Below are 25817 nucleotides of genomic sequence, written 5' to 3' on the forward strand. Positions count from 1 at the left end.
TCTGTGAGGTTGTACAATGATCGACATAGTACAATATTGAAGATTCTAAGAAAAAAAAGGCCAAAAATACCAAGTCAGAATTGTCATCAACTTGACTTTAGGCTAAAGATTAAATCACTAAGATTCTACGAAGAGGGGGGGTCTACAATATCTTGAGGTATAACATAACCTCAATTATAACTTTTTGAACAAAAATTACAATTTTATTGAACCAAATTTAAACAAAGTTACAACATATATATTTTATATTCATAAATAACTAAACAAATTTACCACATTGACAACTATTTATTCATAATCTTGTAAAATGTTATAGGTGAAGTAATTACAACTGATAGAACCTATATTTACCCAAAACATCACCCTAATTACCACAACAATAACAAATTTGTTGTGATATCGGTAAATAGGGGTATCACATACCTCGAGGTTGTCACGACCCTGAAATTTCAAGCGTTCGAAGCCATGAAAACTCTAAAACAATTTCAATAAATCGAAATCATCTTATAGTCACAGCGTATCGTTACTGAGTTCATAGTACATCTTAGTCGAATTGATTATTACAAAACTAATTTATAATTCAAGCATTATATCAAATGGAATGGAAAATCCTCTCAATCCTAACCTCAAAATAAAATAAAGAAACTTCGAAATCTTCAGAGTAGTCCTCCAATTCTGCTAATCCACACATACAGAGCTATCCACTACACCATCGAATAAGTGCACCGGGATTGTAAACACAAACCCGGTAAGCTTTGCAGCTCGTATGAGTAAAACAACAGTATAACACACATAGTAATACAAGAGAAGAATACTGAAAACATTTAATTATAAATGTACTTATGAGTCACAGGACGGCCCATCTGGTTGTCCAATAATATCTGAAAATATAAGTGCTCATGAAAAATTGGGCAACCCATCTGTTTACTCAAAATACATTTATAATACGGGTACTCATGAGACCCAGGTACTCATCTGTTACCCCTCATGTAGTACGCCGTCAGACATTGGACAACCCATCTATCACCTAATATCCAAAAATATGGGTACTCATAAGCAAGTAACCCATCTGTTACCCCTCATGCAGTACACCGGCAAACAAACTAGAGCTCTAATTGAATCGTAATTGTCGCCCGGCCAAGGCTAAATTCCGACATGACAACACGTCCGAAGACAAGTCCGAAGACAGAAAAACGTTTTAACATAACTCAGGTTAAAACCACGTACAATACATTCCTCACATGTTATTGCACAAAAAGACAAGCGATTCATGCTTAAATAAAATAAATATCAGTGCCATAAATAAACTCATTTGAAATATACATATGACATTATATAATATAGCAACCCGTATATATGTATCGATTTTACCATTTCTACACATACACAACCCACTATATCATATACATATCATAGTTTGATCCTTTTAAAATAAAGTGTAATTATGAATCACCGCCAAGGGTAGACTCGTCATAGTGAGATTTACTCACCTTATTTTCCTGAGCGTAATTTCCACAATACCGAAAGAAAATCCTTTACAGTTTCGTCGATCACCTAGATGTATAAAAAGTGGTTAGAAACGTTACGTAAAACCTCAAATGCCGAATCAGTTCTAATGTTTTACTGTTAAGCAATTTACGGTTTTTACGCAATTACTGTTCACGTAAATACTATTCACATATTACTGTACAAATACATACTGTTTACATATTCATGTACACCAATGTACTATTCCATCATAAATACTAATCACCGATTTACCTTTCAGAAAATTACTTTTACAATTACTGTACGTAAATTACTTTTACAATTACTGTACGTATATTATTTTTACAATTACTGTATGTAAATTACTTTTACAATTACTGTACGTATATTATTTTTACAATTATTGCATGTAAATTATTTTTACAATTACTGTACGTATATTATTTTTATAATTACTGTACGTAAATTACTTTTATAATTACTGTACGTAAATTACTGTATAGAATTACTTTTTACATTTACTGTACAGAAATCATTTTTTACAAAAGTTACTGTTCGGAAATTACTATTCACGCGCCACTTCCGGCAGCCGCGCGTGGCGCTCACGCGCCGCCCACAATGGCAGTGCGTGGGGCCCACACGCCAATTCAAAACTGGCGCGTAGCTCGCCCGCCGTCGCCTAAAAACCACCATTTTCATCTCCTCCACCCTTCCACGGCCTAAGGCCGTCTCCTGCCTCCCTCACACTCCCTCACGCGCCGCCCTAGGCGGCGGTACAAACCGCCCCTCCTCCTCCTCCTCCGAAACTCCTCAAATCGACACAATTCCACCCACAATCAATCTCAACAATCAATTTAAGCAAACCCTTACCTAGGTTGAACCGTAGAAACACCGGAACGTCGCCGGAGAAGCTTGAACCTAGGCGGCGGTCGAAATCGAGCAGGGGCGAGACGGCGGCGCGAATCGAGCTCCAATCTCCTAGCATGTGGTACCAAGGGTGAGAATCGGAGGTGACAAGCTAGCCCCTGTGCTCTGATCTCGCCGGCGACGAGCTTGGAGGGCGGAGAAAGTCGCAGAAGCCTTGGGTTGTCGTGCGAGCTTCACGGCTGCGAGGGGAGGCGTGTCGAGCTCAAGGGCCATTGCTGAGGACCGTGCGAAGCTTTTAAGGCAGGTGGTGAGGGCTACAGAGGCTGGAGTCGTGGAGATCGCCGACAAAGGTGAGGGGGAGGGAGAGAGAATCGGGGAGAGAGAGAGAGAGAGAGAGAGAGAGAGAGAGAGAGAGAGAGAGAAATGAGGGTTTCTGTTTTTGGAAACCGTAGTTTCTAAAAATTCCCTTTTATACTTTTTCCAAAATCGGAAACTAACTTCTGTCGATAATAACTTTCACATACGACGTTCGATTAGAACGCGTGACGTGTCCACGGAATTGTATCGACGAGCTCTACAACTTTTGTGAAGGAAATTTTCAGAAATGAATGACGGAGTAAAAGTCAACTCCCGCGTCGCGAAAACGTAACGTTTTTTCAATTTAGATTTCCGAAGACGGTTCTGTTTTTGATTTGACATCGTCGTGAAGCGAAAAATGCGATTTATTAAATTTTCCAAGTTTATTCAATTCTAAGAATTCATACAAATTGAATCCGAGAAATTGGGTTATTACAGAGGTACCTAAGAAATTCCCTACAAAGAGGACAGATAATAAGAGTCATAAGACACTTTTAAATATATATTCATAGGATTTTTAAGGAAAGATGATATATGTTAATAGTATATATGAAAAAGATGTTGTCTTCATAGACTTGGCATTTTCTTCTGGGATGTAACTCCATTTGTATGATTGTATATACCTGATGTTAATATTATGCTTATAATTTAAGTGATTCTTACTCAAAATACTTTTCAATCATTGATTGTACACAAAATGTCAGATGAAGAGAGATTTATATTTTTTTCATTTGTTATTATGTGACAGGGATCGGATGGCCTTCTTCTGGAGACTATACATGACGAGCATGATGTTTTTAGTACAAGAGACCACTAGAATGTAGAGCCATGCATATCATTCCATTCCAGGATCTGAGGGCGGCAGCATTTCAATTTACATGAAGAACAGAATAGAGGAACTAAGATATTACCAACTTACCCATTTGACCAGATCAACATAAGAGAAACTGAGCAAGAAGAGGAGTGAGTATAGTGGTATTTGTAGTATTGTTATTATTTTAGAGGAAATCTCTAACTAATTATCTGTATCCTTCATTAGTAAGCTTCAAGTTGAAGTGCTTGGTTATAAAGCTGTGCCTGCATGAAACTGAAACAAATCGTATCAACCCATTTCCCCGAAAAGTGGTAATATCATGTGTCACTTTTATCTATACAGCTTTCTGTTTGATCTTTGGTGATATTCGTCAATGTACACTGCAGCATTTTCTCTTTGTTTCTCATTTGAATCCTAGATTTTATGTTAGTTTCTTTCTTTTAATCCGGACCAGATTCTTTGTTTTTATTTCTTGCAGCCGTGACCTCACCTTCCAAGTTTCCTGAGGTTTTGTAAAACATGGCTGAGGAGATTCCTTCGGATGGAGATGCAATAAAGCAAGAAACTGCATCATATAGTCATCCAGCAGTGGCAGTGGGTTCCAATGAAATCAAAGAAGATACAAGCAGCAAAGAGGATGGAACTAAGACAGTACCACTTTACAAACTTTTCTCTTTTGCTGATTCCATAGATTACCTGCTAATGATTGTTGGAACAATCAGCGCTATTGGTAATGGACTCTGTATGCCGATGCTGGCCATAATCTTCGGGGATCTAATTGATTCTTTTACAGAGACTGGGACTAATAAAAGAGTGGCCAATGCAGTTTCCAAGGTGAGTCTTTTGGGAGGTCATTGCTGGTTTTGAACATATATTAAACTGTTTGAAACAATAAACCAATTCATATACACTGTATCTGGTTTCATCATAATTTGTGTCAATTTTGAACTTCAACCTTTTCTTTTGTGCGGCGTTGGGTGGTGTTCAGATTTTATTTTTTTTGGTCTAAAGGGTGTTTAAAATTATGTGTCTGTCACTTATTTAGGTAGGTGCCTTTCTGTATGCAGCTTTCCTTATGTGGCTTCAATTAGAATTATGTGATACTATTTGTTACAGTAATCATCTATTTGTGATTTTGTATGCAACTTTCCATAGGTAGCTTTTAATCAGAGCTGATTCGCAAAACTATTTTCTCAGGTAGCTCTGGAGTATGTTTATTTGGCCCTTGGGACTGCTGCTGCTGCATTTTTACGTAAGTAAATTGTGCTGCTAAAATAAAAAGTGCAGCTTTACAAACTGTTTGTCCTGGTATAAAAAAAAATTAAATGCTTGTTTTCGGTGTGCTAGAGATGTCTTGCTGGATGGTCACTGGAGAGAGGCAGGCAGCACGAATACGAAGTTTATACTTGAAGACCATACTGAGGCAAGATGTCAGTTTTTTTGATAAAGAAATTAACTCAGGGGAAATTGTTGGGAGGATGTCAGGTGATACTGTGCTCATTAAAGAGGCGATGGGTGAGAAGGCATGTATTTACAATTTTACATTTGACATGCAGGAAAAATGTCGCTAGTTTTTGCCATTCTCTCCTACTGACCTATATATCATTCGTTGTTCTTATTGCAGGTAGGAACTTTTATCCAAATAGTTGCTACATTCATAGGCAGCTATGTAATAGCACTTTTCAAGGGATGGCTTCTTACCCTTGTCATGCTATCCTCTATTCCCCCTCTTGTTTTCTCTGGTGCTGTAATGAACCATTTCGTAGTGAAATTGGCATCGAATGGACAAGCTGCATATTCAGGAGGAGCAACCCTTGTGGATGAGACAATTGGCTCTATCAGAACTGTATGAATCCTTGTCTTCAACTTTTTTATGTTTTCACCCTTTTCTTCTTTTACAACTACAAAGTGACAGGTATCCTCATGTAGGTTGCATCATATACAGGGGAGAAGCAAGCTATATCTAAGTACAATAACTCTTTGAATAAAGCTTACAAGTCCGGTGTGCATGAGGGTTCGGCATCTGGTTTGGGTGCTGGTGTACTTATGCTTATGTTATTCTGTACTTACGCTTTGGCTTCATGGTATGGTGGAATATTGATTCTTGAAAAAGGATATAAAGGAGGAGAAGTCATGGTAGTAATTTTTGCCGTGTTAATTGGCTCCATGTAAGTTGCACTTACTTGGATTTGTAAATGGGATCCCCAAAATTTTCTGCCACTCCTTCCCTCCGTTTCCCTGGCTCCAAATTTAATTTTTGATGATTTAGTAAATATTAAAATTTGTAACTTTTTCTTTATAATTCTTCAGGTCTCTCGGGAAAGCATCTCCTTGCATCAGTGCATTTGCTTCTGGACAAGCTGCAGCTTTTAAGATGTTTGAGACAATTAAGAGAAAACCTGAGATAGATACATATGATACTACTGGTACGGTATTACAAGATATTTGTGGAGACATAGAACTGAGGAATGTTTATTTTAGTTATCCCACAAGACCAGACGAGCAAATATTCCATGGATTTTGTCTCTCAATACCTAGTGGTGCAACTGCTGCTTTGGTTGGAGAAAGCGGAAGTGGTAAATCAACTGTAATCAGTTTGATCGAGAGATTTTATGACCCCCAGGCAGGTGAAGTTCTCATTGATGGTGTTAATATTAAAGAGTTCCAACTAAAATGGATCAGACAGAAAATAGGTCTTGTCAGCCAGGAACCAGTTTTGTTTACGGGTAGCATTAAAGATAATATCGCATTTGGAAAGGACGGTGCTACTACTGAAGAGATAACAGCTGCTGCTGAGCTTTCTAATGCTGCTAAATTCATAGCTTTATTACCTCAGGTCAGTTTATGCTCGTTCATTGTTGTTTTACCTTGCAGTTTATGAATTTTTGGTTTTTTTTTTTCATAATGATGGAGGCTTGGCAATTTGGAACATAAATGTTATAGTTATCCTCATTTTTTAAATTCAAGTTTCAACTTTTCAAGTAAAAATATTACATAGTATGACGGGATGTACGCTACTGATGACAATAATAATTATGGATTATAACCCTTTTTTCTTTCCTAATTCGTGGTTCTTGTTATTGGATTGTGTAGGGAATAGATACAATGGTTGGTGAGCATGGAACTCAGCTATCTGGGGGACAAAAACAAAGAGTTGCTATAGCTAGAGCAATTGTGAAGAACCCAAGCATTCTGCTGTTAGATGAAGCAACAAGCGCTCTTGACACAGAATCTGAAAGAATTGTGCAGGAGGCACTGGACCGAGTAATGATTAACCGGACCACTGTCATAGTAGCCCACCGCTTGAGCACAGTACGGAATGCTGACACCATTGCTGTGATACATCAAGGAACAATTGCTGAGGAAGGTAATGCATTGCTATTATTAAGACATGAAGCTCATGTCTTACAATTTGAATATCCATCACCATTTTCTCACCAATTATCTTCCTGTCAGTATAACTATATGTACAATCATATCATCATGTCTGCGGTTCATGAGTGCTTCAGATATTGATCTCTTGTAATTGAACAGGACCACATTCTGAGCTAATCAAGGATCCCAAGGGAGCGTATAGCAGGCTTGTAAGGTTGCAAGAAACTACTTCCGTTTCAGATGACTCTGAACATGCTGGTCTAAATTTTGATAAATCAACTCCAAGAAGTACTAGTCCTATCTCATTATCCCCTATCTCATATGGTATTCCTACTGCAAGCGGTATTCTTGAAACAATGCATGTAGAACCTGATATTCCTGCTTCAATACCATCAAAAGGGTCCCCTGGAGTCTCTCTTGGCCGCCTTGCTTACCTTAACAAGCCTGAGATACCAGTACTACTTCTAGGCAGTATACTTGCAGCAATCAATGGGGTAATTTTCCCTATTTATGGTAGTTTGTTGTCAAGTGTGATCAAGACCTTCTTTGAGCCACCTCATGAACTCCGCAAGCATTCAAAGTTTTGGGCCTCGATCTTTGTTGTTCTAGGAGTGATATCTTTCTTGGCACAATCATCAAGATCATACTTTTTTGCCGTGGCGGGTGGCAGGTTGATAAGAAGAGTCCGAGCAATGTGCTTTGAGAAAGTGGTTTACATGGAAGTAAGTTGGTTTGATGAACATGAGCACTCAAGTGGTGCAATTGGGGCAAGGCTTTCTACAGATGCAGCCTCTTTGAGAGGTCTTGTTGGAGATGCTCTTGGCTTGTTAGTCCAGAATATAGCAACTGCAGTTGCGGGAATGAGTATTGCATTTGGTGCAAGTTGGCAAATTGCTCTTGTAACCGTTGTTCTGTTACCTCTATTAGGAGTGAACGGATATATTCAAGTCCAGTACATGAAAGGATTCAGTGCACATGCAAAGGTATTTCTCTAAAGTCCAAATATTTCAAACAATTATAATAGATAACATGGAGAAGTTGATGCAGGTTTCATTTTTATTTTAGTTAATCTATAATATATAACTCGGATATATAGATACTGAGATTCTAACGGTCGCAGAAAGTTTACGAGGACGCAAGCCAAATAGCTAGTGATGCTGTGGGGAGTATTCGAACAATTGCTTCCTTCTGTGCTGAAGAGAAGATGGTTGAGTTGTACAAGAAAAGATGTGAAGGCCCTATCAAGACAGGGATACAACTAGGTTTAGTTACTGGGATAGGTTTTGGTGTATCACTCTTTTTACAGTTTTCATCATTTGCCTTAATTTTCTATGCTGGTGGTCTACTTGTTGAAGCAGACAAAACAACATTCACTGATGTTTTCCAGGTAAGTTTCCTTTGCATTGTGGCATTGTGCTATAGACCTTTAGTTACTAATTTACTATAGTAGAGCAGTTGTTAATAAATCCTCATCAGTTCAGGACAATTAACTTGATGTAACATATATAGTTACGATCTTTCTGTCTGGTTCTGCAGGCTTTCTTTGCTCTCTCTCTTGCTTCTCTTGCAATGGCTCAGTCGAGTACTGTAGCACCTGATATTAATAAAGCAATGAGCTCTGCTGCTTCTATATTCGCAATTCTTGAAACGAAATCGAAAATAGACTCTAGTGATAACTCAGGCACAGTAATAGAGAATGTGAAGGGAGAAATTGAATTTCACCATGTCAGTTTCAATTATCCTAGTAGACCTAACGTGCCGGTTCTAAACAATCTTTGCTTAACCATTAGTCATGGCAAGGTAATGTATTGTCAAGTGATACTCTTTTATCCATTTGTAGCACCAAAAAGATTTTTGAACTCACTCTAAGTTTATGTTTATTTAGACAATTGCTCTGGTTGGTGAAAGTGGAAGTGGGAAATCTACAGTGGTCTCTTTGATCCAGAGATTTTACAACCCCAGCTCCGGTCACATTACATTGGATGGAATCGAAATCCATAAACTACGGTTGAAGTGGTTGAGACAACAAATGGGGCTGGTGAGCCAGGAGCCTCTGCTGTTTAATGACACTATTCGAGCCAACATTGCATATGGAAAGGAAGGAGAGGTAACTGAGGCTGAAATTATAGCTGCTGCAGAAATGGCAAATGCACATAAGTTTATTAGTAGTTTACAACATGTGAGTATCATCAAACTCTTTCAGCTACATTCACTTTACCCTGGCGCTGCATAAATCTAGAGGACTGATGCATGTTAATTTCGAAAACATTACAGGGTTATGATACAGTTACTGGAGAGCGAGGGGTGCAGCTATCTGGTGGACAGAAGCAAAGAGTTGCTATTGCAAGAGCTATCATGAAGGCACCAAAGATATTATTACTAGATGAAGCAACAAGTGCCCTTGATGCTGAATCAGAACGAGTGGTTCAAGATGCATTGGACCAAGTTATGGTGGATCGAACAACAATCATAGTTGCTCACCGGTTATCCACCATCAAAGGTGCAGATCTAATTGGTGTGATGAAAAATGGAGTTGTTGCAGAAAAAGGAAATCATGAAACTTTGATGAGTATCAGCAATGGCATTTATGCTTCTTTGGTAGCATTGCATGCAAGTGTCTCATCTTAAAGAACTTCCCATTAAGTGAAATAATGCAATCATGGATGCTCATCGGATATCCACAATCAAAGGTGCAGATCTAATTGCTTCGTGAAAATGGAATCGTTGCAAAGAAAGTTGGAAAGATGATGAACATCAGGAAATCAGGAATGGCATTTATGTTTCTTTTGGTAGCGTTAACTACATGCAGTGCTCAACTTAGAGAGCTTTCTCTTAATCTATATGAAAAGTAATTTTCATAAATGTAAATGTGATTTTCTTCGTAAATATAGATAAGCTGTATATATGCCGACCATGTTTCTTCATAATGCCATTGCTTCTTTGATACCATTTGCATGCTAGTGTCATCTTAAGGATCTTTGTATTCAGTGAAATAGGGTCAAAAAGCAGTAAAAGGTGTAATCAACAATGCCATTGTTTTTCGGTATAAATGCCGATTTGCACCCCAAAATGTAGTCTTAATTGTCAATTTGCACCCCAAACTTGCATTTGAGTCAATTTACCTCCTAAACTTGGTAAAAATTGCTGATTCGCACCCTCTCTATTAAATTTAATGTTTTGAATCCAATTTTAAGTCACATGTCATGCATTTAAGGGGTAATATTGTCATTATATATTTATTCATATTGAATAATGAAATAAATTAATAAAATTACTTAAGAGGAACACTTGCTACAATGTTTGTTTCTTCGAAACATGTTATTGATTTATATATTTATTATTTTATGTGATATGGTATGTTAAAAGATATTAGAAAAAATATAAATAAATAAATACATTGAAAATTAAAAATAAATGTGTGTTCCGAGAGAATTACTATTCTACCATTGTGTGTGTCTTAGCCTTATTAGGTTTCCTGTTAGAGATAGATTCGCATCTTTGTAATAGATTAGGACTCCGAATCCTACGGGATTGTGGTTATGTAATGCCTATATATTGACCTCATTATCAATCAATAAACGGTTACGTTCTGTTCTATTACGTCGTTATTATTCTCGTTTTGTTCATCCTCTAACAATGTGTACATATAAAAATATATTTATACACAACACACTATATTTGAATGGGTGGGTATATTGAATATATAATTCAAAATAGGGTTAAGTAGGTAGAAAAAAGATGTAAATAAATAATTTGATTAACAAAATAATCCTCATTTTAAATAATGTTTTTATTTGTTTTTAAGAAAAATATAAATAGAAAATGACAACATTACCCCTCATGTGCATGACATGTGACGCAAAATTGGATAGAAACAGTTAAATTTAACGGATGAGGTGCAAATCGGCAATTTTTACCAAGTTTAGGAGGTAAATTGACTCAAATACAAGTTCGGGGTGTAAATCCGCAATTTTTACTAAATTTAGGAGGTAAATTGACTTAAATGCAAGTTCGGGGTGCAAATTGACAATTTCAGCCAAATTTGGGGTGCAAATCGACATTTATGCCTTGTTTTTCACATGTTTAGATGACCATTTAGCACCGGAAGTTAATCCGGGGCATGTAAAATTTGATAAGCCTCTAATAATGCATAATAAAACTGCTTAATTTTGAATACACATTCAGCATACAATTGACAATTGATTATGATCATATGCAAGATCCGAATGCACTTGCATCACCCACACAAGATTAATTGGCATGGTCTCCCATTATAGAGTTGGGTTGTTGCTTTCCCCTTGGCCAAGCACTTCTTATACAATAGTATACTTGCACATTTTGCATATACAAATAAAAAGTGAATTTTTACCTTGTTGGTCGTCTCAAAGGGCTCGAAGGGTCCCTTTATAAAGTTTAGGGGTGAAAACTATATATACTGAGCTGACTAGGAGATTAACTCGAAGGAAGTTCCCACAAATGGGATTCATATATATAATAAAAGAACTATTAAAAATAAATATGCTTTTACTATTGACTTTTGAAGAATAGTGGACTGTATGGCAAGTAGGTAAATAGTAAAAGTTTATATATATAACCTTTTTTAGCTGCGGAGGTCCACTGTTTTGATACATATTTCCATTTTTTCACCACTTTTCGATCGAATGATTCTCATCTCTACCGTCTAGTATCATTATAATATTGTGTAATCGTTAACGCCCTCAAAATTGCTTTTTTCTGTTAAAAATATGAACGGTTCATGTTTGACAGAACTCAATCCATCCATTTGTTTTTCAATTTTAAGGATATTAACGATCATAACTCCAAAATCATTCATCTCTAAGAATCCCCTCTCGCCACAAACTCCATACCAGACGTCACTCGACTCATGACTAGTCTCCCACAGGCGATCATTCTCTCCATTATCGCTATTATTCCAACCAGCATACACATCACACGCATAAGTTTTATGCTTGTTGTGCCCACCACCACCACCACCTCCTCCTTGATCAGCAGATTCGGCCATCATGGATAGTGCTCGAACCTGAACTCGCTTTCGAAGATGATTGTGTGGAGGCAGAGGAGGATTAGTCCGACAAGTTGAGCTTGGCGGAGGAACCGTACAACTTCCGGGCCGCATCGTCATAAGCTAGAGCTCCCTCCGTTGAAGTGTTGAAGGTGCCTAGCCACAGCCTCGCACCGTGTTTGGGCTCGAGTATTTCTGCCACCCATTTGCCCCAAGTCATGTGCCTAACTCCTCTGAAACTGAAAGTGCACGTACGTTCTTGGGGCCTCCCTTCCCTTTCATGCAGCTAGCCCTTTCTCGACCTTCCCATGTTGTCTTTCTTCGTCACCTCTCTCTCTTCGTCCTTTTCGATGATCGCACCAAACACGGCTTTAGTAATAAGGTTTTGGGAAATGTAGGACGACTTACAGGGATGGGATAAGGCGAAGTAATGCTCAAATAGTTGGGCAGAGATCACTACTTCCCACATCTCATTTCCATGTCCACTGCTTCCCACGACATGTGTAGAATAAGAGCTTTGGCTACCTGTTGCCCTAGCTAACGACCTTAATCAACAAATGTCATACGGTCAAGGGACACATGTCTAGTATTTGACATTATTTTTTTTTTTTTGAAACCTTGTCCATTGTAATAACCCGATTTTTCGGGTTTAATTTGTATGAATTCTTAGAAATTTATAAACTTGGTAAATTTAATAAATCGCATTTTTCTCGCTTCACGACGATGTCGAATCGAAAATAGAAACCGTCTTCGGAAAGCTAAATTGGAAAATCGTTACGTTTCTGAGACGCGGAGGTCGACTTTTACTCCGTCGCTCGAAAGTTGTAGAGCTCGTCGATATGATTTCGTGGACATGTCACGCGTTCTAATCGGATGTCGTATGTGGAAGTTATTAGTGATGAAAGTTAGTTTCCGATTTTGGAAAATGGTATAAAAATGAATTATTAGGAGCTAGGGTTTCCAAAAACGGAAACCCTCATTTCTTCTCTCTCTCCTCTCCCCCGCAGCCCTCCCGACTCTCTCTCTCTCTCTCTCTCTCTCTCTCTCTCTCTCTCTCTCTCTCTCTCTCTCTCTCTCTCTCTCTCTCTCTCTCTCTCTCTCTCTCTCTCAAAATCGCCTCCGGCGATCTAGCATCTACGGCCTTCTGCTTCCACCCTCTGCCTCTACACGCCTAAGTTCGCCGCGCCGAAGCTCCCTCGCCAAATCGAAGATTATGCAACTTCCTCCGCCGTCCAAGCTCGTCGCCGGCGAAACTAGAGCACGGGGACCACACCACCATCGCCGAAGCCATCTGCAAGCAAGTTGGAGCCGCCGCCGGTCTCGCCCCTCATGAAATCGACCCCGCCGGCATCTCGAGCTTCTCCGGCGACATTCCGATGGTTTCAAAGTTCAATCTAGGTAAGGATTGGTTTAATGTGATTGTTGTGATTGATTGTAGTTGAATTTTGTCGATTTGGAGGAGTATCAGAGGAGGAGGAGGAGGTGAGATTTGTACACCGCCTAGGGCGGCGCGTGAGGGAGTGTGAGGGGGGCAGGAGGCGACCTTAGGCCGTGGGAGGGTAGAGGGGAAGAAAAGGAGGGTTTTGGGCGGCGGTGGACGAGCTACGAAATTATCGTCGATATTTCGGCGATAATTTTGTTTTTCTCGCCTAAGGATACATCCTTTATATACCAGTATAATTTCGTCCGATATTTTCGAGATTTCCTAATATAAGCGATATTTTCGAAATTATTGGGAAATATCGCGATATAAACACGTTCCGCCACGTGTCACCACCATAACCTCATTCTGCCATGTGTCACCACCACAAAATAAAATTCAAACATGCTTTTGAGGGGAAGTACCCAATGACTTTACAATCTCAACTAATTCCTGTTATTGTTCTTTTATGAATTATTATGATATATATCATCTTACAAAAAACATTTGATAAATTGTCTAATCCCAACTAATTTTACTAGTTTCTTTTTTCCTTCCTTATTATTCACTAAAAGTCATTGTTAGCTAATTTTTAATTTCTTTCCTTTGTTAACTTTACTATACTATGAATACATAAAAAGATGTAATGCATTGTTACACCACTACTATTTCATTTGTTCTTCTTAAGATTTTTCTTCCACTTACCTACTGTCATATAAATTGATGATGATTTATGAAAGAAGCTCAACAATGTATTATTCACTATATTCTTTTCAAGTCAATTAGATATTTATACTTTAAAATCAATTTTTACGAATTCTCGATGATTGTTTCATCTCAAATCACTACAACTCCTTATAGACTAAAAATTATACAATATTTTCTTATGAAATATAGTAGACAATTGATTAAAGAAATATCTCTGAAAATTACATCCAAAATTTCCATATTTTTATTTAAATTTCCATTAATTTTCTCAATTATTTTTCAATATCGATATTTCCGTCGAAATTTCCATTTTTTGAAGTCTCGATATATCCGTAATTACCGATATTTTAGTCCTTGGTTGTACTACAGTGGTCATTGCAGATAAAGGAAAGCCTGAGATGGCTCATTTGGTACCACTACACTCGAGACATTCAAGAGCCGAGCGCTTCATTACCGAACCCAATTCCGAATTCGCATGGTAATAGATCAAGTTTTGCTCTTTTTTACTCAGTTCCTTAGAATCTTAGAGAATAGCCAATCTTTTTCCAATTTTCCAATGAACAGAGTGGGTTATAATAGGCCCCAATCACACAAACCAAGTCTATTAGAGCCTTTTTGGAGATTAAAATTGATTGTATCCAATTATAACAAAATTAACTCAAAATCTCGTCTTAACAGCAGGATCAAGTCTGATATCAAGTCACCACTAGAAGCACCGCAAACAAACTCTTGAAACAAAAGCGGGTATTACATCATGTGATAGAGCAAAGAAGCCTATGAACGTAATACTTGGATTAAAAGAGGGACCCAACAGTAGATCACTGATCACCAGGCAGTGTCTTGATGATATCCGAATCACCTGAACAATATCAAAATCAGCGGCCCAGTCAGCCATATCAGTTCTTTGTATGAATGAGACAAACACAATAAGATGTAAACAAGAACACGAGATTAAAGGTACCTGGATCAATAATGCTAAGGCACGACACTCGGAAATACTTTCCACATGCTGTACCCAGGTCAACATTGTCTGAAATCACAACAAATTACATTGTTAAAATTAATTTTGGTTCAACACGTTTGAATCTTTTATCATGTCACCAAAAGATACAATGGTGGCAAAAAGGAGCATCCTAAACAAAAGCACACTAACAGAAAATTTTCATCAACTTGTACTTGCAAGATATCAAAGGGAATAATTTGTGAGAATCAATCAACTACAATGCTGGAGGAGTTACAAAGAAAACAAAAACCACCATCTAAACAATTGTATTATGCAGAGAATTAGAGTTTCTCATTCATTCTAGAGAAGAAAATGAGCCCAAATAGCAACAACACTTTATACGTTCCAGAGAACTAAGTCCACTCCAAACAAAAGAGAAACAGAATCAGTGGAAGTGCCATATACACCTTACATCCAATCATTACAAATATTCTAATGATTAACAAAATCTGATTCCCCAACACACCAAAATCAATTCCCTAGACTTTTGAACTAAATCAAATTGGGAAGAGGCAACAATAAGCTATATGATACTCAAAAACAAGTCCTCATTCTTCCTGACATAGAAAATAGCAGGTAGGTTACACCTACAACCAAAAGGTAACACTCATCGACACTTTGTATTGAAGTACTCAATCAGTATATCATCTCAGTAGCTATGGGCTCCATTTTAACTTCTTTGAAATTTTCTCAATAATTCCCCATTCAGATTCAACTAATACACACACATTAACTTAAATGAGCTACTATTCTACATATTCACAACATCTCAGATACAATGAACAAACCAATTAAACAGCAAAACGGAGAAAAGAAGACTTACTTCCGTTGTAGTGGTGAACTCCAACCTTGGCAAGCATAGCGTAGTACTCGATCTCCGACTTTCTCAGAGGAGGGCAATTGTTGGAGATTATAATCAGCTTCCCTGCAATTCACCCCCATCACAAAACAAAAATCAAAACCCACATCGAGAATTCAAAACCCAAATCAAACAAATCAGAAAGATTGAATTTTTTTTCAATTACCTTTGGAGTTTCGAAGAGTGTCGATGACAGTCTTGTAACCCAGCGTGAACTTGCCACTCTTCATAACGAGAGCGAGTCTGTTGTTGATAGACTCATGGGTCTTCTTCGTCTTCTTCACAGCCACCATGGTTGGATGAAGCTCTCTTCTTCTTCTTCTTCTTCTTCTTCCTCCTCAGTCCAAAGCGGCGAGACAACAAGAGCTCTTAGGGTTTAGCTAGATTTGGTTTATATAGGAAGGGCTCAGAGGGTTAAGTTTTGACGTTTTGGGTATGGGCCAGTTGGATACAAGCAAATTTGGGCCGGACATTACCTAGCACCTAGCTCACGATTTTTAGGATGGGTTTTTTTTTTTGGAAGACAAAATAATTCTTCTGATTGTACTTGAAAACATTCCACAATGTCTCCTAGTCTCCTAGAGGAGAAAGAGCAAAAAGAAATATAAGAAATAGTCGTTGCTCAATTCTCTTGGTTAGTTACTACTAGCTGTTGATTGAAAGTTTGAGCAGATGATGGTTGGGAGAAAAAGCTAGAACTCTACGGCAAGCCCTCAATGAAACTTGTGCAATTGTTTTTCCATTTGCATGCAAAGGTCGTTGGCAAATTTTCTTCATTTGCTGCTTCTTCAAACATAAAATTAGGAAGAATTCATCTTGATTTAAAATAGGTGGATGGTTTGAAGAGGTAGGTCCTCGACAAAATTTTAAGGTACGATCAAATTTAAGTATTTCATGGTTAAAATTTAGCATCTAAACAATGTGGGTTGAAAACGACTAGTGCTACAAATTAGCATTGTAGCCCCCAACGCTCTTATTTGAGATGGCCTAACAAACCTCAAAGGTAGCATGGCTTTTTATTTTTCCTCTCTCTCTCTCTCTCTCTCTCATTATACAAGAATATATACGGCTGAATTCTCACAAATACATTGAAGGCCGGCCTTGATATCTAGCTAGAGTGGGATGCTTAGACCGATTCTCAAATTGGGAACCTAGTAACTGATTGTATAATGCCAACTTTGCAAGCATATTGCTCAAGTTTGTTTGTTATGGATAGCAAAATAGATCGATGATGGCAACAATGACATATGCAAATAATGTTTACCAAGAAATGGAAAGACTTCAATGGTCGGTTATTGCTTGGTACACAAGCGACAAGTGACAAATCGATCGATCATTATATTGAGATAAACGAGTGTTAAGTAAGCTAAAACAATTAATAAGTACGTACAAATGGAATATTGACGAAGCAGAGCGGACCAGCCATATAATGAAAAAGACGTACAGAAGCTAGCTACAATGCCGATTAGACTAGCCAGGATAATTCGTAATTTCGTATGTTGATAATTAAACAAGGGGATTATAAATTATGCATGCACATATATGATCGTTATTTACATTCTTCCAGTTATAATCAAACGTAAGATCGATCCTACAGACGACTACAGTAGTTCTGGAAGCTGATGGAGTCGATAAGTTAGAAGGAAAGCAACATTACTGTATGAAATTCTTGTCACAATCAATGCATATCATACTAATGGAAACATTAACACGTACCACTCATTATGTGATATTGTGATGTGAAGTTGCAACTGACGAACATCGGCGAATGACAGTACTCCAACTCTAGCTGATATATATCTTTGAAGTATTACAACCAAATCCTTCAAAGAAAATCTTCCCCGAGTTCTCTAGCTATCTGATCGACCTATATTCATTGCTAGCTACTCCCAATGCAAGCTGCTCAATTTTCATCCTATTTTCGATACATTAATCACTAGCTAACTACACGATGATCGATTTGTAGCTAGCTACTACATATATGAGTAGAGCTTGATGATATATAGGCATGGCAGCAGACGATGGATTCATATATACATGTCGATCTTCGGCCTTCAGGTACGCCAATTGCCACTTATTCGGCCTGCATTTTCATTGATGCACTACAAGCAGCCAAACCAATCAATTAACCGAAATGCGGTTTTCAATATTGTTTATCAATTAATGACGATTTGACGAGCTGAAATCTTTAATTGGATAGCACTAGTTCGAGTCATCGATCTGTATCCAACTGAAGATTAAAACCAGAACAAACTAAGTCCCCCATATGCATGTTTTAGGTGGTCCGATCCTCCTCTGATCCTTGGTCCATATTTATGCTACTGTTACATGCATGGTCTGCTCATTGATTAGGGCATATGCATAAGTATGCAGATGTTGTCGATCACAGAATCACAGATTGATCACAGGTTCTCACTGTATAGTCACATGCAGTGTTGTTGCTAGTTAAGTATATATCGATAGACGTCGATCGATAGAGGTTGTTTAAATTTCACGGGTTCGTAGAATCGTAGGTTCATGTCCCAACTCTCAACCCTTAACTGGCAAGGCATGTATTGGTGTATGCATCGATCAATCAATTTTAAGTCCCCCTAAAATTCAGAGCTCGATCGGGAAGCACTCCTGGTTAACTTATCTATAATTTATACATAAATGCATTCCTACCTGCATCAATTTCAGTGATTCTCAGAGGATTCAAAACAATCAAGCTACTGTTAAACTTGCTGGCCTAGTTATAGAATGTTAATCAAAATTAGATAGATATCGCATAAGATGTTATCTATAGTCACATAGTTTTGACTTAATACATTGATCATAGTGTCAAAGTGGGTTTAACTTATGAGGATATATTCAATACAAAAGTCTAATAACATTTAACGGTACTTATTAACCCTCTCATTAGTCTTTTAACTTTTTAATTATTAGGATTTGAGATGGGAAGTGCTAAATTATAGCCTTCTAGCCCTTAATAAGCATGAGGTGGAGATGGTCTAATTCGAACCCTTGCCTTATTGTTTAACTACTTAACTACTTTTGAGTTGTTTTTTTATGATTCACCAAGTTCATGACAATAGTACGGGGAAAAAAAAGGCACAAGAGAAAGAGTATCAAGTAGTGAGGGATAAGCAAGGGTATATGATGGCTTTTAACTCCCTCAAAGGCTCAAACTACAATTCGCCCCCTACCCCCCCCCCCCCCCCCCGGTCCAATCCATAGGTTCATGATTCATGTTATACATCTTGATCCAATATAATAGCCAATGGTGGATTTGGTGATTGTGGAAAAAAAATTTGTTTGAAGAGGTGGAATAATTGGTTTTGGATATGTATAATATATATGGTTGTTACTTTGACAATAATGAAGAAACTTAAGGTTATAAATTCTCGACGTAGAGGTAACTATTTCAGCTCACTTTTGGAGCATTTCCTAATGTATCAACCTATTAATTTATTAATTTAATTAATAACTTACTAATTTATCAAAGCATAATAAATATTTTATTTCACTTTTTCGAATAAAAAATGTTTTAATTCGTTCATGCATCACCTTGTTTAATTTATTATGGATACCGTTATTCAAAATATTATATTATTCGATATATTATATTATTTTTATTTGATGATAATTAAGTCAACAAAATTTTCAATAAAATCCTCAATAATGTAAAATTTATTATATAAATTATGTCATTATCAATTTATATATTCGATGGGGTCTATATGAATTCTTTAACTTCTATTATCTTACAAATATAGCGAATTATTAATTTAACACGTTAGTCCCGAATTGGAACCAGCAAAAAGTATTATTTTAATGAGATTATTAATTATTAAGGTATTAATTTAACAATGTTCTACTATACTACTATATAGTTCTAGATCAAGTACTTCTAAAGGTATGATACGAGGATATAGTTACATGAATTTGGTAATGTACGTATACAATGTTTACTTAATACAGTACATTTAGTTATTGCATGCTTAAGGGCTTAAATGCTTCCGACTTAGCTTTTGTAAAAATTATTTTGTAGATCACCCCAAGTACTGTATTATTGACAATATCCTTTGTCCTCATTACTATAGGGTTTAGATCATTGTGGACCTCCGACCAATGGCTCCATCCTATGATTCCTATCAGAGTATAGTCTGTATACCATTCTATAATTCTCCCTTACATCAAAAGGGAAATCCAACGCCATAAAGCCAATAGTGCGCATAGATCGACTTTGAGTCACACACAACTGAATGAAAAAGCTGTGCATGGTGGATAGCACAAGAAGCATAGCATTATCAAATGTTCTACTTTAGGTTTTCAACAACAAAACCACACAAGAGATACCGCCCGCTTACTATATATTATTTGAAAGCACATAACTTTACTCATAAATAAAATACAGAAAAAACACATAACTTGTAGAAGGATAACATGGACAGCAAATCAAACAAGAAGCACCAACTCCATCATAATTAAACCAGAGGAATTTATTTGTCCATCATTGAGATTTGAGAGTTTTAGACTATAATAATGCCCCATTATTGTGACCTTGGAACCAACCAGCCATTTGTAGAGGGGAGCAGTTTGTGCTTAGAAGACATCTTGGAATGAATACTCAAAATGTCTCTTTTATGATTGGTCTTTACGCATTGAGAACTCTCAATCTCTCATCACCATTTTGCTATAATTTTTGAAAATCTTGTACTCAAATTCATAAAGTTTTTCATACCAGCAGTAATTGGTCGTCAATTTCCAATCAGTATCAGCATTCATAAGTACTAAATTGTGTTCTTGTCCCATGTGTCACGGACCCTATTTAGTATCTTCAGTGGTACAAACAACCTGAGCATCAATGGCACATCACAGATTTATAAGAAGAGCACCACCAATACAAAATGCCCTTGTTTTCAACCCTTGAATGCAGGAAATATAAGGCCAAAAGTTGTGTAACAAAGACTGGTTTATTGGATTCTATAAAAGAAAAGCCTCACAAATCCACAAGGAAACACAATCACATTGGTACATACATTCTAGTTGTTCTTCTCAGAATCTAAAAGGGTAGGAGTGTTTTTGGTATCAACCCCATTTGGCTTTACTAGTTTTGCTTGAGAATTTCAGATTGTGGTGGGTTTTTAAGGGGCCGATGATGAAAAAGATGAAAGCTTTAATAGTCAACCACAGACCCCATAATAGGTAGCTTGGCGGCTTCGACAGAATCTAACAGAAGCTCATTCCTACTTAAATGTCTGTTGCAGGTTTATTGTAAAAGACACCATCTTTAAGTCATGAGTACAAAGCAAGGAGCTTCAACAAAGATTCAGAGCAAAAATTCCACCAACATGTCTCATCTCAGAGCTTCCTCTAAGGCAAGGGAATCTCAAACTCCAACTCAAAGACCCTCCAAAGCAAAATCAGTGACTCCAGATGTGAGTAATGGCAGTGATTCCAGGAGCATTGGGAGGGCTCTTTTGCAGAACAAGCCTAAATCTGGAGAATTGGTGTTGGGATCTCAGAAATGTAAGGAACTTGAGGAGTTTAAAGTTGTGGGTAGTAGTAGAAAGACCCTAGTTGTTGAGCAATTTGCTAAGCCCAGGAGGCAGAGGCCTGTTATGGAGGCCAATTGTAGGAATGAGGATGATCCACAGAGGAAAATGAAGGAAATGCAGGAAAAGATTGAAGTGAGTGAGAGTTTGATCATGAATTTGCAGGCTGAGGTTTTGGGGTTGAAGGCAAAATTGGACAAGGAAAAGGGTTTGAATTTGGAATTGCAGTCACAGAATAGAAAGCTTGGTGAGAATCTTGCTGCTGCTGAAGTAAAGATTGCAGCTTTAAACTCTCCTCAACAGGTAAGGACTTGACCTTTAATATCATAAGTCTCTGATTGTTTTGCATGTAAAAGATGGTGTCTTTGTTCTCCATGTTCTTAGTTGTTTTTATTTTCAATTTTTATTTTCTTGTGGTACATGTTATTAGTATTTGAATGTAGCTGAAAATTTAGTTTTGTTGATCAAATATGCAGTTTTAGTTTTGTGTCAGTATAATTTTAGCAAGTGCTGTTCTTCATGTTCTTATGCTTATGTGTGCAAGTCTTCATGTTCTTATTTTGATTGTGGCATAAACTTCAATTTGGTTGTTCACCTTTGTATGTAATTTTAATTATTTTCTTTTGGCTGGATGTAGAGGGAGTCAAATGGCTACCAAACTCCTAAATTTAAAGACCTTCAGAAACTCATTGCCAACAAATTGGAATGCTCTGTAGTAAAGAAAGAGGCAGTGATTGAATCAAGTCCTATTAAAGTAGCATCACCTCCACCCCCACCACCACCTGTAATTCCTAGAGTTGTAGCCACATTTTCACCACCTCCACCTCCTCCACTTCCATTACTCAGGTCACCACCACCACCTCCACCTCAGCCCTCGGCGAGGGTGTCAGCCACTCAAAAGGCTCCAGAGCTTGTACAGTTTTATCACTCCTTGAGAAAGCAAGAGGTGAAGAGGGACTCTCCAGAATCTAGAAGCCATCAGAAACGAGGAGCTATAAGTGCACATAATAGTATTGTTGGTGAAATTCAAAATCGATCAGCACATCTGATAGCCGTAAGATTATAAAAATTTGTTATTGAATTCACTTCATTTAATTGTGCTGTAGTTTGAATAATATTTATAAGCACATGATTTTTCTTTTGCAGATAAAGGCAGATGTTGAAACAAAAGGAGAGTTCATCAATGGCCTTATCCATAAGGTTCTGGCTGCTGCCTATAAAGATATTGAGGACGTTCTTAACTTTGTGGATTGGCTTGATGGAGAACTTGCATCTTTGGTAATATTGATTGCCTATGCTACTATATTTGATTGTACCAAATCAATTAAGAATCACATATCCTTTACCTTTCCAAAAGTAGAAGGCAAGATTCTCTAGAGCCAATTTAAACTATATTGGATATGCTAATGAGAGAATTGCTAGACGAACATCTAAGTATAACAAACTGGTATTGTGTCTAGCAGTAATCTCTTTCCTCCCACAGATGGAGATTTATGTGGTAATCATCTTCTAGTCACCTAGAGTTTGGAAATCTTCAGAACCATATACATGGTTCAACTCGTTTATTGATTTTAAAGATTATTCTCCAAATTTACACATACAACATAATAGGTGGATAAACTTTAGTCCTCGTGTTTTGTACAGGCTGATGAACGTGCTGTATTAAAGCACTTTAAGTGGCCAGAGAAGAAAGCTGATGCCATGCGAGAAGCTGCAATAGAATATCGTGACCTTAAATTGTTGGAAAGTGAAATTTGTTCTTATAAGGATGACACCACCATTCAATGTGCAGCTGCCTTGAAGAAGATGGCCGGCTTATTAGACAAGTAAGAAATATGATCTTGTTTACGCATAAAGGTCCTACAATTTCTAGGTGCATAATGGTGACTTTTCCTTCATTCGTGTCATTGTTAAGGTCGGAGCGAAGCATTCAAAGATTAATCAAGTTGAGAAATTCAGTTATGCATTCTTATCAGGAATGCAAAATTCCAACTAACTGGATGCTTGATTCAGGGATTGTGAGTGAGGTATGAACCTTTTGTGCATTCTATAATTGGAGCGGAAAATGATATATATAAATGACGCAGACCTTTCATAGTATCTCTACCTTATGGGTAAATTAGTATATCTCTTCATTCTTGGTGACCTAAATCTGTTTTTTAATTTCGTCACCTGTCAGCTGATGCCTGGATAACTTTTCTACATCCTTGTGCACATTTTTATTAGTACAACGGAACATGTTTATAATACATTGTGATTCAATTGAATTGGGGTTGTTACGAAAATGTGCAGATAAAGCAGGCTTCCATGATTTTGGCTAAAATTTACATGAAGAGAGTTACATTGGAGCTCGAATCCCTACGGTATTCAGACAGAGAATCAAGTCAAGAATCTCTTCTGGTTCAAGGCGTGAATTTTGCATATAGGGCACACCAGGTAATCCTTCAACCACTAATATTTCTGCTATGTTATGGATATGACCTGACACTCTGAACAACCTATATAACAAGGAGCCAGTAAGTTAATGGATCAGGAGAATCAAGTTGGGTTGTACTGGATATGGACTGTTGTAAGTTGTAACATGACAAATATGTCATAATATCAGTGCTTCTTATCCCTTCAAAACTGAATCTCTCTACCCGTTTTTTAAGTAAGCTAAATAATTCATCTGTATTACCAAGAAAAGCATAATGATAACAATTATGGCATATAAAGCATGCTCATGGTGTTTATACTTAAGCTCGTTTTAAAGCAATGAGTCACTCTATTTGATCTTCATCTGATCTACCCAATGTTCTAAAAATCGCCGCCTAGGGCCGCCTACCATGTTCTTGATATCTCTTTTGGTGTTTCCTGATGTATATTTTTTTGTGCAGTTTGCCGGAGGTCTGGACTCTGAGACATTATGTGCTTTTGAAGAGATAAGACAGCGAGTACCGAGACATGTAGGAGGTTCACAAGAGCTATTGGCAGGCATAGCATCATCCTAAACAAGCTACAATCAGAGTTCTTGCTGCCATTTGGGAAAATTATGTGCAGGCAGTCATCTAATATTCCAATCCATTCAGTGCATTTCTCACCTTTGCAAGAGCCTCATCTCTCAACTTAAGCAAAGCTCGCAGAATCTCGCTGCCTGCAAACTGAGCTTTGCAAACGAATTGAGTTGCTTCTCTTCACCACCATCCAATGTCCCTGCTGTCAACTAACAGTTGCTGATGGTATACTAGTTATACTTAACAAATGTTCACACTGTATTTAATTTTCATATGTAATAAGACATTACACTGATTGTGCGAGCTCAACTAGTTCTACGGCGCATTGAATAAAATCCTTGCTCAACTGCCTTGGTTCATACATAGCTTTCTTGTTAAAATGTTGTGTTACTTCAGCAACACGTTACAAAAGCTTCAATCATTCTTGGCGAGAACGTTAGCTGGTTGCTGCTCAACTTTCTTTATACATTGACTACGTTGATCAACGCTTTGTTGCTGCCCTCACAGAGTTGATCGAGATTGAACTGTCCTTCACTGTCATCGTAGCTGGCCGAGTTGCAGCCTGATCTGAGTTTTGTCAACAATTATATTTTTATTTTTTTAGAAATACAAATTGCCTTAAAATTTAGGAAAATACTAAAGACACAAAAAAATTATACAAAAAATATATACCAAATGATGTGGCATGGGTCATATCATCATCCTAACCTTAATAATTTCCAACATGTACAGTATTCGTAAAGCTATTAAATGCTTGTTAATCTAAAAGTACAAATCAAAAATGAAAATAAAAAAATTCATTTTGATAAAACTGAAGATAAAAGAACAAGATTCTAACATATTTACTATATATTATACGTGAGTCTGTTTTGGAACAGTATAGCTACAGTAGTGAACAGTAGCGGCCTGCTGGGCCGGGTTGTAGTGTGGCTGTTATGTTATGCGTGAAGTCATCTAGCTGCAGTAACGAAAAAATGAACAGTACCAGCCTGGGAGTGGGTAGGGCCGGTTGTTTGCTGCAGTTTGGGTTAACAGCTGTTGGGTTTTTCTTTCTCCACGAATCCTCACGCATCACTGTACTCTCTCTCTCTCTCTCATTAATAAATTCACCCAAGGGAATTAACTAAAAAACAATCTAAGATCGCTGAGGAATTTAAGCAAGCTTCTTACTCCCTCTGATTTTTTATATAAGTCGTTTAAGGAGTTTGCACAGAGATTAAGAAACAATTATAATGCCAATATAACCCCTATTTAAGGCTTCATTGCTCTTAATTACATTTAATCTACCAATCACTTTTCTCTTTTCCCTGTGCCTTATTACTACTCTTCACTTCACCAAACGTTTTCACATTCTTTATAATTATTGCAGCAAT

The 25817-nt window shown here is 37.4% G+C and overlaps 3 protein-coding genes across 4 annotated transcripts; 2 read left to right on the plus strand and 1 right to left on the minus strand.

The window, feature by feature from the left end:
* The first annotated feature begins 3827 nt into the window (after positions 1 to 3827).
* Positions 3828 to 9681, plus strand: LOC126792598 (ABC transporter B family member 11-like). Its single transcript, XM_050519004.1, has 13 exons — positions 3828 to 3837; positions 4005 to 4360; positions 4724 to 4778; positions 4874 to 5049; positions 5151 to 5372; positions 5456 to 5694; positions 5837 to 6362; positions 6620 to 6893; positions 7061 to 7884; positions 8022 to 8288; positions 8438 to 8701; positions 8787 to 9080; positions 9176 to 9681. The coding sequence occupies exons 2-13, from the start codon at positions 4046 to 4048 to the stop codon at positions 9527 to 9529; spliced, it is 3810 nt and encodes a 1269-aa protein (XP_050374961.1). The 5' UTR covers positions 3828 to 3837; positions 4005 to 4045; the 3' UTR covers positions 9530 to 9681.
* A 4985-nt stretch (positions 9682 to 14666) lies between these two features.
* On the minus strand, positions 14667 to 16267 carry LOC126790865 (60S ribosomal protein L30). Its single transcript, XM_050517224.1, has 4 exons — positions 16081 to 16267; positions 15879 to 15980; positions 15014 to 15082; positions 14667 to 14911 (listed from the first exon to the last, which is right to left on the minus strand). Exons 1-4 carry the CDS (start codon positions 16205 to 16207, stop codon positions 14871 to 14873), a joined length of 339 nt encoding a protein of 112 aa, XP_050373181.1. The 5' UTR covers positions 16208 to 16267; the 3' UTR covers positions 14667 to 14870.
* A 1589-nt stretch (positions 16268 to 17856) lies between these two features.
* On the plus strand, positions 17857 to 24807 carry LOC126790996 (protein CHUP1, chloroplastic). 2 transcript variants are annotated; one of them, XM_050517386.1, is made up of 8 exons: positions 17857 to 17972; positions 21164 to 21754; positions 22089 to 22505; positions 22598 to 22729; positions 23096 to 23277; positions 23367 to 23478; positions 23744 to 23887; positions 24328 to 24807. In XM_050517386.1, exons 2-8 carry the CDS (start codon positions 21194 to 21196, stop codon positions 24439 to 24441), a joined length of 1662 nt encoding a protein of 553 aa, XP_050373343.1. In that variant the 5' UTR covers positions 17857 to 17972; positions 21164 to 21193; the 3' UTR covers positions 24442 to 24807. The 2 variants fall into 2 exon arrangements, with proteins under 2 accessions (XP_050373343.1, XP_050373342.1); XM_050517385.1 differs by lacking the exon at positions 17857 to 17972 and adding an exon at positions 20727 to 20966.
* The last annotated feature ends 1010 nt before the right edge of the window (positions 24808 to 25817 follow it).

Source organism: Argentina anserina, chromosome 4 (assembly GCF_933775445.1).
Source record: "Argentina anserina chromosome 4, drPotAnse1.1, whole genome shotgun sequence".
Taxonomy (NCBI): Eukaryota; Viridiplantae; Streptophyta; class Magnoliopsida; order Rosales; family Rosaceae; genus Argentina; species Argentina anserina.